We start from the raw sequence: 14,819 nt of genomic DNA on the forward strand, positions 1-14,819 counted from the left end.
CTTCAATCAGACCCTCCAGGATTTCGCGATGTTGCGATTTGCAACTTCAACGCAAATTCAACCAATCCCCGCGAATTCAGGGCGGTGTTGCAATTATATCCAATCACCGCAACTTTCCTGCAAATTTGACCAATCGTTGGCGTCGTCTTGAAGTGACGTCGACAAACTACGGTACCTTCCGCCTTACTTCCGTGTATACGTTCAAGAGAAGCAGCATGCGCGCAGTGTTGCCAGATTGGGCGGTATCAAGTGCTTTTTGGCGGGTTTTGAACATATTTTAGGCTGGAAAAAGTCAGCAGTATCTGGCAACACTGCATGTGCGAGTCAGTGTTTATGTAGGCTTAAATTCTGTTACTGAAAGTGTGTTATGTTTACAGTGAAGGACTGTATAGTATACACTTTACATATTTTTTTACTTAATACAAGAAATTAATGGACGCCAACATTTTTGCCAAAATAGTATTTTATTTTCCATTGTTTAGGCAGCTTCAGCATCATACTGTGAGATTCTGTTCAAATTGTTTTTTTTCTTCTATGAAGCCTGAGCCATTTATTTTATTAGTTTATAATTATTGTTTAATTTAGTCTTCAGGAGAGACTGCCTGCACACAGTACTAGTATTAATAGGTTTTTTTCTTACATGAAAGCTGAGGCATTTATATTATATTTTAAGGTAACTTCATGTTGTGCTGTGAGGTTCTATGCACTTTAACTTTTGAACCAACAGGTGCATTTGGATAAGTAAAGCCTATTTTTCTGCATTTTTGTAGTCCTGGTAATCTTTTATAGTGGTAAAGTTGTTTATAGGACCATTTCTCAGCGCCTTTGTTTTTTTTAATCATTAGTTTTTCAGTAATAACTTAATATTTAACATATCACTCAATTTTAATCACAAAAAGAGAAAATCGCAACAATTTCTCGCAACTTTCACTTCCTCCCACAATGTAATCGGAACAAAAACCTAAAAAACACCGCAACTTTCATCGCAATTTTTTGGAAAAACCCCGCAACATCAGACATTTTAGCCCGCAACAATCACAAAAAAGGCCCGCGGAATCCTGGGGGGACTGATCAGTAAGAGTAAGTGTGAGTGATGGAGAAAGGTCTGTTAAACGGGAAGTTTCATTTCAAAAGTTTCATTTCAAAATTAGAGTGTGATTGAGTTGGTTTTGGTATGCACTTTGCAGTTCTAAAATACTTTTGTAAAGTGAGATTTCAGTACGCTGTAGCACTGTGATATGACACTAAATGTCTTTATTGAAGTCCAACTGCAATTTATTTTTGTTTGCACAGCACTGTGAAGTCCTATAGGCTGTGACTGAATACAACTTCGGCACAATTGAAGTTTTATTTCATTTTTATTTTCTTTTGTCACACATGTCTGAACTGAGACACAGTAGTATGTGACTACATGTTTTATATTTGAGACTACAGCTCCCTAATCCATCACAAAATCCAATTTTGTGTTTTGTATGTTCAGTACTGCCTAGTATGTGAGTGAATAAACTCCCTTACCATTTTCTCTTGTCCCAGCAGTTTTTAACAAGTACTTTTAGCATAAAATGTGTTCACCATTTTAATTGTAACATTTCACTTTAAAAGCCTTATTCATTTACATAGATTTTAAAAAATGCGATTAATCGCGATTAACTATATAAAATTCTGAGATTAATCGTGATTAAATTTTTTAATCGTTTGACAGCCCTACTTGTTATTTATTAATGTTGTAGTTTATGGGTTGTTTAGAGTATCAGTACTGTAAATAATGATAGTTTAGTGCAACTTAAAGGAATAGAAAATGCCAAGTTGGTAGCTTGTAATATTAAGAGCCAGTAAGAAAAGTTTCAGGCATGTTTGACCATTTATAAGAGAGTTGAGCGTTTTTGTATCGCTGCTGTAATGCCACCAGGAGGCTGCCGTGTTGCCTGTTGGAAGGGCGATGCGTGACGTCATTTGGGCGCAAGGCTGAGTGTATACTTCAGTACTGAAGGGGCAAAGCGAAAGGTCTACTAAAGTGACAATGTCAGGGTTTTTTTCACTATACATCTGAAATAGTGTATTAATGAGCTGCAGCCCTGACTTATGGACAAACCTGAACTCTTTACCTGTAAAACGAGGCTGAAACTATGCGTTATACTACTCGTTAGCATGAAAAACTTCATCAAGACGTCCCCAGGCTAGCCTACCGTAATTACTGTAGTAGGCAGTCCAACCCTTGCGGCAACGCAGAAAGAGGGTAAACAAGCACTGCATTACTATACAGGATTCATGTGAACATTACAGCAGGATGCGCTTGTACAGAAAAAGGCGGAAATATTGCCAGAGTCCTGCTCCAAGTCCCAAACGTGCCGTTACTTCTTTGTAACAGTCTCCATCTTCTTTAATTCTGAAGCCAAGGTATGCAAATTCAGACACCTGTTCCAATTTTGACCCCTCAGTTACCACATCAATATTTTTACCATTAAGTCTCATAACCTTGGTTTTGCTGGTATTAATTTGTAAACCATACTCCTTTCCTGCGGGGCGGCACGGTGGTGTAGTGGTTAGCGCTGTCGCCTCACAGCAAGAAGATCCGGGTTCGAGCCCCGTGGCCGGCGAGGGCCTTTCTGTGCGGAGTTTGCATGTTCTCCCCGTGTCCGTGTGGGTTTCCTCCGGGTGCTCCGGTTTCCCCCACAGTCCAAAGACATGCAGGTTAGGTTAACTGGTGACTCTAAATTGACCGTAGGTGTGAATGTGAATGGTTGTCTGTGTCTATGTGTCAGCCCTGTAATGACCTGGCGACTTGTCCAGGGTGTACCCCGCCTTTCACCCATAGTCAGCTAGGATAGGCTCCAGCTTGCCTGCGACCCTGTAGAACAGGATAAAGCGGCTAGAGATAATGAGATAAGACTCCTTTCCTGTGTTAATTAACCTGTCCAACAATTCTTGTAGTTCTTTTTCTGATGTTGCTATTAATACGATATCATCTGCGTATCTTAAGTTACATATTCGTCTTCTCCCTATTTGGAATCCACTTTCAAATCCATCAAACGTGTCCCTCATTACCATTTTTGCCACTATGTTGAACAGGTATGGCGAAAGCACACATCCTCGCCTCACTCCTTTAAGTATTCGAAACCATTTCGATACTGTCCCTGCTACTCGTACCCTTGCCCTCTGATTCTTGTATAAATTTGAAAGTAGTTGAACTAGTTGTGCTGAGTACCCCATATTTAGCATGGTAAACCAAAGTTTGTCACGATGTATAGAATCAAACGCTTTTTGAAAATCTACAAGGCACAAGTACAACGGTTGCTGGAACTCTCTTGCCTTATTCATAATGAGATTTAGATTTGTTATTTGGTCTCTCGTTCCTCTTCCTGGCCTAAAACCGGCTTGTTCCTGTGCGAGTTCTGTTTCTGTCTTTGCCTGGATGCGATCCAACACTCTCTTCAATATAATTTTACTGGCATGCGAAACTAAAGCTATTGTCCTATAGTTTGTGCATTCAGCAAGATCTCCTTTTTTTGGAATAGTCACGAATGTTGTTTCAGTCCATTCTTCTGGCCATTTACCTGTCTCCCATATTGATGTGATCAGTCTATGTATCCTGTTAAGCCCAGGTTCACCTCTTTTTTGAAATAAATCTGCTGGCACTTTGTCTGATCCTGGTGCCTTTCTACTAGTCAATCGAGACATAGCTCTAGCAACTTCACTTTTTAATGGTGGCGGTTCATGTTCCTCGGCTAGTATTGTTTGGTTGATTTCTTTGTCTTTATAAAAGGTCTTCACAGTATTCTTTCCATCTATTTGCAAGATCTTCAGGATTTGTAAGAATCACGCCATCGTTGCTTCTGATCACATTGAGTCTTGGTGAAAATTCCTTTGTCAATCGCTTAACACTTTGGAACATTTTCCTGGTATTACCATTTTTGCTTTCTTTCTCAAGTTCCTCGCACATTGTGTCAACATGATGTCGTTTTGCCTTTCGTATTCTTCTTTGAACTTCACTCTTTAATTCTTTGTATTTTTCTGGATTTTCTTTCCTAGCTTTCCGTTTTTCATCTCTTTTTACTATAAAGAATATTAATGGCCAATGAAAGGATGATATGTCTATGAAAATTACTACAAAAATAAAATGAAAACACAGAAATATAAAAAGGGGCGGCATGGTGGTGTAGTGGTTAGCGCTGTCGCCTCACAGCAAGAAGGTTCTGGGTTCGAGCCCCGTGGCCGGCGAGGGCCTTTCTGTACGGAGTTTGCATGTTCTCCCCGTGTCCGCGTGGGTTTCCTCCGGGTGCTCCGGTTTCCCCCACAGTCCAAAGACATGCAGGTTAGGTTAACTGGTGACTCTAAATTGACCGTAGGTGTGAATGTGAGTGTGAATGGTTGTCTATGTGTCAGCCCTGTGATGACCTGGCGACTTGTCCAGGGTGTACCCCGCCTTTCGCCCGTAGTCAGCTGGGATAGGCTCCAGCTTGCCTGTGACCCTGTAGAACAGGATAAAGCGGCTAGAGATAATGAGATGAGATGAGAAATATAAAAGGCCAGACTTAAAAACAACAACAGTTTGTGTTCCTATTGCTCTCTGAATCGCTATATCAGAATATAAGGCTGAACTGTAATGATTAACAATAGCACCACCTTAGCGTGAAGTGTTTGGGATGGGCGATAGTGATTGAGTAGATCCGCAGTGCTAGAGCTAAACCAGTTAGAGCTTTAAATCATCATAAGCATGACTCTGTAGTCAATGCAAAACCAAACAAACAGAGCACATTACATAACACTGGGCGAATATGCTTGGAATTCATTTTCCTGATAAGGATGAAGAATGTTGTATTCTAGACTAGCTGCAGGACGGCATGTCTATATAATACAGGTGATACTGCTTCAGAAGAATGTTTTCGCATTGAACATAGTCTCAATAACTCACATGGTGTCCACAGCCGTGTTCCTGATGCAGCCGTAGAATGATGTGGTGGAGCCGAGCGCTCCGGTGGCCTCTCCTGGTGGAACGCCTCCGATATAGAAATTACTCAGAGTGAGAACTTTCTCTGCGGTTAAACCCAGCCTTACTGTTTCCTGCTGGTCTTCATCCACATACACTGTCAATGTCCTGTATCAAAATATATACCACACTTGTAAGAATTATAGTACTCGTACTTTAGAGTTCTCCGATATTGTACAAGAGGGTAAACACTAACGCATGGTAGCACATGAGAGTACAGCTACTGCACAGGGCAGCTGAATGCTCCTGAAGACAAGCGCTGGCTGTATTCATTGTATTCATTGTATTATATGAAGTAACAGACAGCCACATTGTCAAATGTAACTCTGATTGACAGCTGAGGGAATAAGACCAATCTCTCACTGATACAATGAAACTGTAGGCCATTGTGCCATTTTGGAGCTTAAAGTTTTACTTTTATGTTCAAGTGTATTGAAAAAGTGTAAACTTTTTCAGAGGACAACTTGGACCATGGTGACAGGTCTAGACCTTTTGTTCCTCTGCAAGATGAGGGAGTGCTCCTGTCCATCACTGAATGTGCCATTTTGGGATTTGACAACAGCTTTGTGCACAACTCCTCCCTCTGCCATGCTCACGTGGACTTCTACTCTGCCTGACACCAGCATCACTGCCAGGAAAGGCTAGAGAGAGAGAGAGAGAGAGAGAGAGAGCTCTGTTAATCGCATTTCTTCATCCCACTACATCCCTCCCATCTCTGATTGTAAGCCTACTGGAACGAAGCTACTGGAAATAAATCTTGGGCTACAATAATTACAAAAAGCTATTATTTCATGTGCTAAAGCTACATATACAGTGAGAGTAAAAAGTATTTGATCCCTTGCTGATTTTGTTGGTTTGCCCACTAATAAAGACATGATCATTCTATACTTTTAATGGTAGATGTATTCTAACATGGAGAGACAGACTATCAACGAAAATCCAGAAAATAACTTTAAAGAATATATTTTAATTGATTTTTATTTCATTGAGGGAGATAAGTATTTGATCCCTCTAGCCAAAAGCACTTAATACTTGGTGGCAAAGCCTTTGTTTGCAAGCACAGCGGACAGACGTTTGTTGTAGTTAACCACAAGGTTAGCACACATATCAGGGGGAATTTTGGCCCACTCTTCTTTGCAGATCCTCTCTAAATCATTAAGGTTGGTGGGCTGTCGCTTGGCAACTCGGACCTTCAGCTCCCTCCATAGATTTTTGATTGGATTGAGGTCCGGAGACTGGCTGGGCCACTCCATGACCTTAATGTGGTTCTTCTTGAGCCACTCCTTTGTTGCCTTTGCTGTATGCTTTGGGTCGTTGTCATGTTGGAAGACCCAACCACGGCCCATTTTCAACTTCCTGGCAGAGGGGAGGAGGTTGTCCCTCAGGACTGCACGGTACATGGCTCCATCCATCTTCCCACTGATGTGGTGAAGTAGCCCTGTGCCCTTGGCAGAGAAACACCCCCAAAACATAATGCTTCCACCTCCATGCTTGACGGTGGACACAGTGTTCCTGGGGTCATAGGCAGCATTTTTCTTCCTCCTTTTTCTTCCTTTCTTACACGACGAGTAGAGTTTAGGCCAAATAGTTCAATTTTGGTCTCGTCTGACCACAGAACCTTCTCCCAATCACTTTGTACATCTTTGAGGTGATCATTGGCATACTTTAGGCGGGCCTCCACATGTGCCTTCTTAAGCAGGGGTACCTTTCGGGCACTGCAGGATTTTAATCCATTGCAGTGCAAAGTGTTGCCAATTGTTTTCCTGGTGACTGTGGTCCCAGCTGCCTTGAGGTCATTCACTAACTCCCGCTGTGTGGTTGCAGGCCGATTTCTCACAGTTCTCATGATCGTTGCCACCCCACGAGGTGAAATCTTCTGTGGAGCACCAGACCGAGGTCTATTGATGGTCATGTTATACTTCTTAAATTTTCTCACAATTGCACCAATGGTTGTTACTTTAATACCCAGCATCTTGCTAATGTTTTTGTAGCCCATTCCAGATTTGTGCAGGTCAACAGTCCTGTCTCTGAGGTCCTGAGAGAGTTCTTTGGTCTTACCCATGTTGGAGAGTTTGGAATCTGTCTGATTGTCTGATTCTGTGAACAGGTGTCTTTCATACAGGTGATTAGTTAGAACAGGTGTCTTCAATTCAGGTAACAAGTTGATTGGGAGTGTCTAACTGGTCTGTGAAAGCCAGAACTCCTAATGCATACTAGGGGATCAAATACTTATTTCCCTCAATGAAATACAAATCAATTAATATATATTCTTTAAAGTTATTTTCTGGATTTTCTTTTTGATATTCTGTCTCTCCATGTTAGAATACATTTGCCATTAAAAGTATAGAATGATCATGTCTTTATTAGTGGGCAAACCAACAAAATCAGCAAGGGATCAAATACTTTTTACTCTCACTGTACATAGATTAAATTCATATTCTTTAGCACTACTGTTGTGGGGAAGTGTTTTGAGATTAGCTCGCGTTTATACCTGCTGCGCGTATCGGCGTTTGTGGCTGCTGGTTGAGCTGAATCCTGCCAGGATGAGGCCACTGCTGTTTCTGCTGGAGAAGCTGCTCATGAGCTCGCTCTGAGGACCAACAGTGACTTCAGGCATCTGCACATACCCCCCACCCAGCACAGACACACTACGGACAGGCTGCAACACACACACACACACACACACACACACACACACACACACACACACACACACACGTATCACAAAAGCTCAAAGGCACAAGATAGAAATCAGATGTCTAATAAATCACGATTCTCCACACAGCCTGGAATAAGAACACTGAGTTTTTAATTCCTGCATACCAGCGTGAAACAAAATTAACCAGATTGCATAACCTCGAACAGCATGCTGCTGATACCCAGGACTGGGTGATGTGATATGATATTCAGTATCTCCAACACTGACCATTCCAGGTATTTCTCAAATGAACAAGTAACTGATTTAAAAAAAAAAAAAAAACATTTTGTAAGCATTGAACAAATACAACCTCAATTCTAAAAAAGTTGGGACGCTGTGTAAAATGTAAATAAATAGAATCCTATGATTTGCAAAATCACAGAAACCCTATATTTTACTGAAAATAGTACAAAGACAACATATCAAATGTTGAAACTGAGAAATCCTATTGGTTGTTGAAAAATATATGCTCGTTTTGAATTTGATGCCAGCAACACGTTTCAAAAAGTTGGGACGGGGCAACAAAAGACTGAAAAAGTTCTGTAATGTAAAAGAAAATCTAATGAGTTTAATTGGCAACAGGTCAGTAACATGACTGGCTATAAAAAGAGCATCCCAGACAGGCGGAGTCTCTCAGAAGTAAAGATGAGGAGGGGTTCACCGCTCTGTGAAAGACTGCGTGAGCAAACAATGCAACAATTTCAGAATAACGTTCCTCAATGTAAAATTGCAAAGAATTTGGGGATCATATCATCTATGGTACATAATATCATTAAAAGATTCAGAGAATCTGGAGAAATCTCTGTATGCAAGAGACAAGGCTAAAAACAGACACTGGATGCCTGTGATCTTCAGGCCCTCAGGCGACACTGCATTAAAAGCAGACACGTGTCTGTAGTGGAAAATCACTGTATGGGCTCAGGAACACTTCAGAAAACCATCGTCTGTGAAAACAGTTCATTACTGCATCCACAAATGCAAAAATGGACTGAAGCGAAGTGAAAGACTGCCCTTTGGTCTGACTAAATTGAAATTTGAAATTCTTTTTGGGAATTCATGAACAGTGTGTCCTCCAGGCTAAAGAGGAGAGGGACCATCCGGCTTGTTATCAGTGCACAGTTCAAAAGCCAGCATCTGTGATGGTATGAGGGTGCATTAGTGCACATGGCATGGGTAGCTTGCACATCTGGGAAGGCGTCATTAACGTTGAATTATACATGCAGGTTTTGGAGTAACATGCTGCCATCCAGATGACATCTTTTTCAGGGAAAGCCTTGCTTATTTCAGCAAGATAATGCCAAACCGCTTTCTGCGCATACTACAACTGCATGGCTCCATAGTAAAAGAGTCCAGGTGCTAAACTGACCTGCCTGCAGTCCAGACCTGTCTCCATTTAAAACATTCTGTGCATTATGAAGTACAAAATATAACAAAGGAGACCCTGAACTGTTGAGCAACTGAAACTGTACATCAGGAAAAAATGGGACAACATTTCTCTTTCAAAACTACAGCAATTGGTCTCTTCAGTTCCCAAACGTTTACAGAGTGTTGTTAAAAGAATAAATGATGCATCACAGTGGTAAAAATGCCCCTGTCCCGACATTTTTTTTTCAGAAAGAGCATATCTTTTTCAAACAATAACTTTCTACATTTGATACTTGCCTTTGTATTATTTTCAGTGACACAGTGTTTCCATGATTTGCAAATCATCATATTCTCTTTTTATTTATGCTTTAAACAGTGTCCCATTTTGGAATTGGGTTGTAGAACTTTTTTTTTTGTGGATCAGTACAATAGTTTTATTGCTATATTGTTTGCGAAGTATATTGTGATGTGTATAGTATCAAAAATGTCTTTAAAGATCATGATATGATATTTCGGCCATATCATGCATTTGCTCATGACAACTACACAGCCTCTAAGGCTATATCAGTTTTATATGCTGTGCTATCTGCAATGTTTTATCTATTGACTGTATAAAAAAATGGATAGCACATCTTGCGCTCATACTGGCTGGTTGCAGTCCAATTTTTTAGCCCTGCCCATCCCCGTCGATGGTTTTACCACCTTAGTCAACAGCTACAGGCTGCCATCCAGTGGCGAACATTTGTAATGTGGAGTGATGAAGTAACTTTCATTCCTGTAACATCTGGCTTAATGTCAGTTGAAATGAACAAACCATGCCTGAAAGCAGGGAAGCGATAAACCTAAGCCGCTAGTGTGAAACACCAACTTTGAAAGCATCCCATAATTCTGATTGGCTTCTTACCTTTAGGATACAGCCTTTCTTTACACCATAGGCCTCTCTCAGTAGGTCAAAGTTTGTGCGTGCAATTTCAACATTCTTAATGCAGCCCACGTATGAGCGTGCAACAACCTGCCTCCTGAAAGAGTGAGGAAGTAAGGCATTTATTTTCAACAATGAATGAAAGAATGGATTGAATATACCGTAATATATAATGCATTATATAAATAACCGATGTACAGTTAAAAAAAAAAAAAACACTCCATGTATTGAAGTAGACATTACCTGATTGGCCTGGATGCAGGCAGCCCACCAATATAGATAGGATCCAGATCGGAGCGGTTGAGATCAGAGGCAGTTCCAGGAGACTCTGCCTCCATGACTTCTCTCTCAGACGGGTTGTCAGCAGTCATTATGGATAAATAGCCTGCGGACAAAATTGGTTTGCTCTCCGTTATGCCGTGAGCAGGAAATCCTCTAGATAAAAGTCTCTAGATAAAGGCTTAAAATGTTGGAGTTGGAGATTAATCATAGAAGAAAAAATAACACTGCACCTCTTTAAAACATTCCGATGGACATTGATGGATTACAAATGAAAATATAGCTTATTAAAACAATACCTTTGCGTTTGTTGCGCTGCAGGGCAATCTTGTACCACACTCCTGTATTGTACACTTTTGTGGAGGTCAGTGTGAGTGGTCCAGAGCCCAGTTCAAAGGTCAGGTGCACTTTGCCTTCCACCAATTCAATGGACAAGAAGTCTCTCTATGAAAATACAAGACAAAAAAAAAAGCAAGAATATGTGATCAGAGTGCAAGGCTCCAACAATAACCACTATCAGATTGGCATGAAGTATTACAAGGAACATACAGTGCCATTGGAAGCCAGATACAGCAGCAGGCCATTAGGTGAGAGGGTTTTGAAGAACATGACGATGCTTGTGGATGTGGGGCGCAGAGACTTCTGTACCTCTGAGTATCCACTGCCGTCAAAGTTGAAAGAGGTCTCCTCTGCCTGCGGCCTAAAATCACAATATAGTCGCAACCACAACCACAGATTACTAAACATAAAAAGGACGTCAGCGGCACCATTAAGCTATTTAAATGTTTCGGAGTTTAACCTTCATCCTACCAAGTGGGGTCCATCTGGACCCCGCACCTATATGTTTGTTTGCCATTTTAAAAATATGTGACATACTGCCTCACCGTTTTATGAATTTGTCGGAATTTATGTCTTAATTAAAACACTAAAGCACCGGAAGATCAGCTTTTTGCATTGTGAAGGTATAATTAATTTGTTACTGGGGTCCAACCGGACCCCAGAGTAAAGTTTATCTGTCTTTCATTTTATAATTGAATAGCACACTGAAAGTTAACTTCTTTTATTTCTTTTATGTTCCATAATGAAACTACCAAGGCATTCCTTCTTGGGGTCCGTGTGGACCCCACTGCTGCAATAAGCACAGGCTGCAAAACAAAAGCCCTAAATTATTTTACAATTACTTTTTTGTTTTAAATTCTGTAAGAAAAGACCTAAGTTGTAATCCAGAATGTTTTACAGCTGCATGAGCTGCAAAAATCATGTATATAATGCCAATTTTTTTTGTGGCGCTATAATTTGCTAGATGTATGCTAGTTATTGCAATATTACTGCAATGTTATTGCATTTATAATACATCATTGATATTCAGCCATAGTGGATTTTGTTCTTCAATAAAGTTATGTCTGTTTGCTGCATTGAATTGGTTCTTACTGCATTGATTTCAAGGTATTCCCTCCTGGGGTCCATACGGACCCCGCCTGGTAGTTTGTGTATGTAAAATCGGCTGGTAGGATGAAGGTTAAGTGTGTTCTTTATGCCTTGGGCCGTTTAGTGTATTGCTGTTATTAATACAAGATGTTCTGAACAAAACTTATCTGGTGATTTTGTCTTTATAAGCTTTAATTTTAAAGAAAAGTATTGGGGTCCAAACGGACCCCACATGGTAAGATTAAGGTGTAAAATAGCATGGTAGGATGAGGGTTAAATAGTATTGACATTTACATGACTGTGTAGCCAAGTAATCAGACTACAGACTACATTACCTCATGAAGCAACCACCACAGCTTCCTTCCCTTTCAGCATAGTTCCAGAGCCCAATGTTCTTCTCATTCAGAGATGCTTCACCAATACATCCTGTAAAGTGAGTCATCTTCACTGCTGGAGATTTCTGGGAAGATATTGAACAAAATGTAAGATGAATGAATACATAACTCACATGCAAACCATGCAAGTCTTTTTTTTTTAAAGATTAAAGCCACTCTGCCTACCTTAACCTGTCCACCCAGGCCTCCCACAAACACCCATGTGGACTTGTTGACCTCCATAACTGTGGATGAACCTGGTGCTGTTGTCTTTACTGAAGGCATCGGCTCTAAGTCCAACTGCTGAACGGTGAGGGAGCCTTGCCTTCCAAATCTACAAAATAGCAGCATAATAAGCAGAAAGATTACAGCCTCATGAAATGCACTGTTTTTTTTTTTTAAATAAACTAAGACATGGTCGTTCTAATCGGATCGATATCCTGCTATAAATGTACTTGGTATAATAGTTGTGAATGATTTATTTATTTAGTATCAAAAGTAGTGAAACCTGTTCTGGAGTCAAGTGACACTTCATCATATGTCATCAGAATACTTAGCAATGGCAATTTTATATAAGCTTCAGCACATTATGTCAAAGTAGTTTACACTAAATTTGTGGAATGAGCTTCAAAGTGCTTCCCAGGATTGAAATTGAGTAACTTGAAGATGTGAAATGAGTCTTGCAAAAGTATTCATCCCCTTTGGTGTTTTTCCTGTTTTGTCACATTACAAACTGGAATTAAAATGGATTTTTTTTGGGATTAGCACAACATGCCTACAACCTCCATCCATTATCTGTAGCCGCTTATCCTGTTCTACAGGGTTGCAGGCAAGCTGGAGCCTATCCTAGCTGACTATGGGTGAAAGGCGGGGTACACCCTGGACAAGTCGCCAGGTCATCACAGGGCTGACACATAGACACAGACAACCATTCACACTCACATTCACACCTACGGTCAATTTAGAACCACCAGTTAACCTAACCTGCATGTCTTTGGACTGTGGGGGAAACCGGAGCACCCGGGGGAAACCGGAGCACCCGGAGGAAACCCACACGGACACGGGGAGAACATGCAAACTCTGCACAGAAAGGCCCTTGCCAGCCACGGGGCTCGAAACTGGACCCTCTTGCTGTGAGGCGACAGCGCTAACCACTACACCACCGTGCTGCCACAAACACTAATTAAGATGAAAAAACAGAAATCTGGAGTGTGCATTGGTATTCACCCCCTTTCGTATGAAACCCCTAAATAAGAGCTGGTCCAACCAATTCACTTCATAAGTCACATAATTAGTTGATTAAGATCCATCTGAGGCGGCACGGTGGTGTAGTGGTTAGCGCTGTCGCCTCACAGCAAGAGGGTCTGGGTTCGAGCCCCGTGGCCAACGAGGGCCTTTCTGTGCGGAGTTTGCATGTTCTCCCCGTGTCTGCGTGGGTTTCCTCCGGGTGCTCCGGTTTCCCCCACAGTCCAAAGACATGCAGGTTAGGTTAACTGGTGACTCTAAATTGACCGTAGGTGTGAATGTGAGTGTGAATGGTTGTCTGTGTCTATGTGTCAGCCCTGTGATGACCTGGCGACTTGTCCAGGGTGTACCCCGCCTCTCACCCGTAGTCAGCTGGGATAGGCTCCAGCTTGCCTGCGACCCTGTAGAACAGGATAAAGCGGCTACAGATAATGAGATGAGATGAGATTATTGTTTGTGTCACAATAAAACAACAATTTTCACCTTTGAAGTGGTAGGCATGTTGTGTAAATAAAATGGTGTTAACCCTCCAAAAATCCATTTTAATTCCAGCTTGTAATGCGACAAAACAGGACAAACACCATGGGGGATGAATACTTTTGCAAGACGCTGTACATTTATCTCCAGCTATATGAAGTTGAAGAATAATGTTCCTACACTGCAGCTAATACAGAGTGTTAAACGTACCGAGTAGCATTAATCCTGTGCCATTTTTTGTTGTTTATCTGCACATTGGGGTACTCCAGTTTAGTTTGACCTGAGCCTGAATCCCACAGAAAAGCAACTTTTCCTTGCCTCATCTCAAGAGCCATGAAATCCACCTGATAATGAGATAACAGCTTAGCTGACAACTGTACCTCAAAAACACATTAAGAAACAAAGAATATTAACAGGAGCATAATGGCTTACACTGGAGCTGCTACCCATGTAGAAGAGCAGGTTGTCCGGTGCAGTAGTTTTCACTGTAAGAGTGAGTGTGTTGAAATTGCTGGAGGTGATTTCTGGTTTGTATGCACGCACACAATCCCGGTCTGCTGACACTGCAACCTTGATCTACACCAAAGAAGCATCCAACATCAGAGGAATAATCGTTTCAATAGTTCTAGGGAATCATTTAGTGAATCACCTATTTAACAAATATATAATATATATTACATTCATGGCATTTAGCAGAGGCTCTTATCCAGAGCGATGTACAACATACCCAGAGCACCCTGGGGAGCAGTTAGGGGTTAGGTGCCTTGCTCAAGGGCACTTCAGCCATTCCTGCTGGTCCAGGGAATCAAACCAGCAACGTTCTGGTCCCAAAACTGCTTTTCTCACCATTAGGCCATGGCTTCGCCCAAAGGGTTCACAAACTTTCAAGCACCACTGTATATATTATTTACCATCTGGGAGGTCTGTATCGTGAGATACCGTGACCGAGGTCTTGAAAATACTGACCGAGGCCTCTGGGCCGAGGTCAGTATTTTCAAGGCCGAGGTCACGGTATCTCACGATACGGACCTCCCAGATGGTAAA

General features: G+C 41.4%; 1 protein-coding gene across 1 annotated transcript in view; it reads right to left on the bottom strand.

The window, feature by feature from the left end:
* Positions 1–14,819, bottom strand: part of lama1 (laminin, alpha 1) — a 175,236-nt gene that overhangs the window by 12,627 nt on the left and 147,790 nt on the right. The window contains exons 44-54 of the mRNA XM_060922407.1: positions 14,208–14,351; positions 13,986–14,119; positions 12,240–12,387; positions 12,015–12,139; positions 10,801–10,951; positions 10,551–10,695; positions 10,216–10,357; positions 9,955–10,069; positions 7,479–7,646; positions 5,477–5,628; positions 4,913–5,095 (exon numbers count right to left, since the gene is read on the bottom strand). Of these exons, the coding sequence (XP_060778390.1) occupies positions 4,913–5,095; positions 5,477–5,628; positions 7,479–7,646; positions 9,955–10,069; positions 10,216–10,357; positions 10,551–10,695; positions 10,801–10,951; positions 12,015–12,139; positions 12,240–12,387; positions 13,986–14,119; positions 14,208–14,351 (1,607 nt within the window). The remainder of the gene's footprint in view (positions 1–4,912; positions 5,096–5,476; positions 5,629–7,478; positions 7,647–9,954; positions 10,070–10,215; positions 10,358–10,550; positions 10,696–10,800; positions 10,952–12,014; positions 12,140–12,239; positions 12,388–13,985; positions 14,120–14,207; positions 14,352–14,819) is intronic.

Source organism: Neoarius graeffei, chromosome 5 (assembly GCF_027579695.1).
Source record: "Neoarius graeffei isolate fNeoGra1 chromosome 5, fNeoGra1.pri, whole genome shotgun sequence".
Lineage (NCBI taxonomy): Eukaryota > Metazoa > Chordata > Actinopteri > Siluriformes > Ariidae > Neoarius > Neoarius graeffei.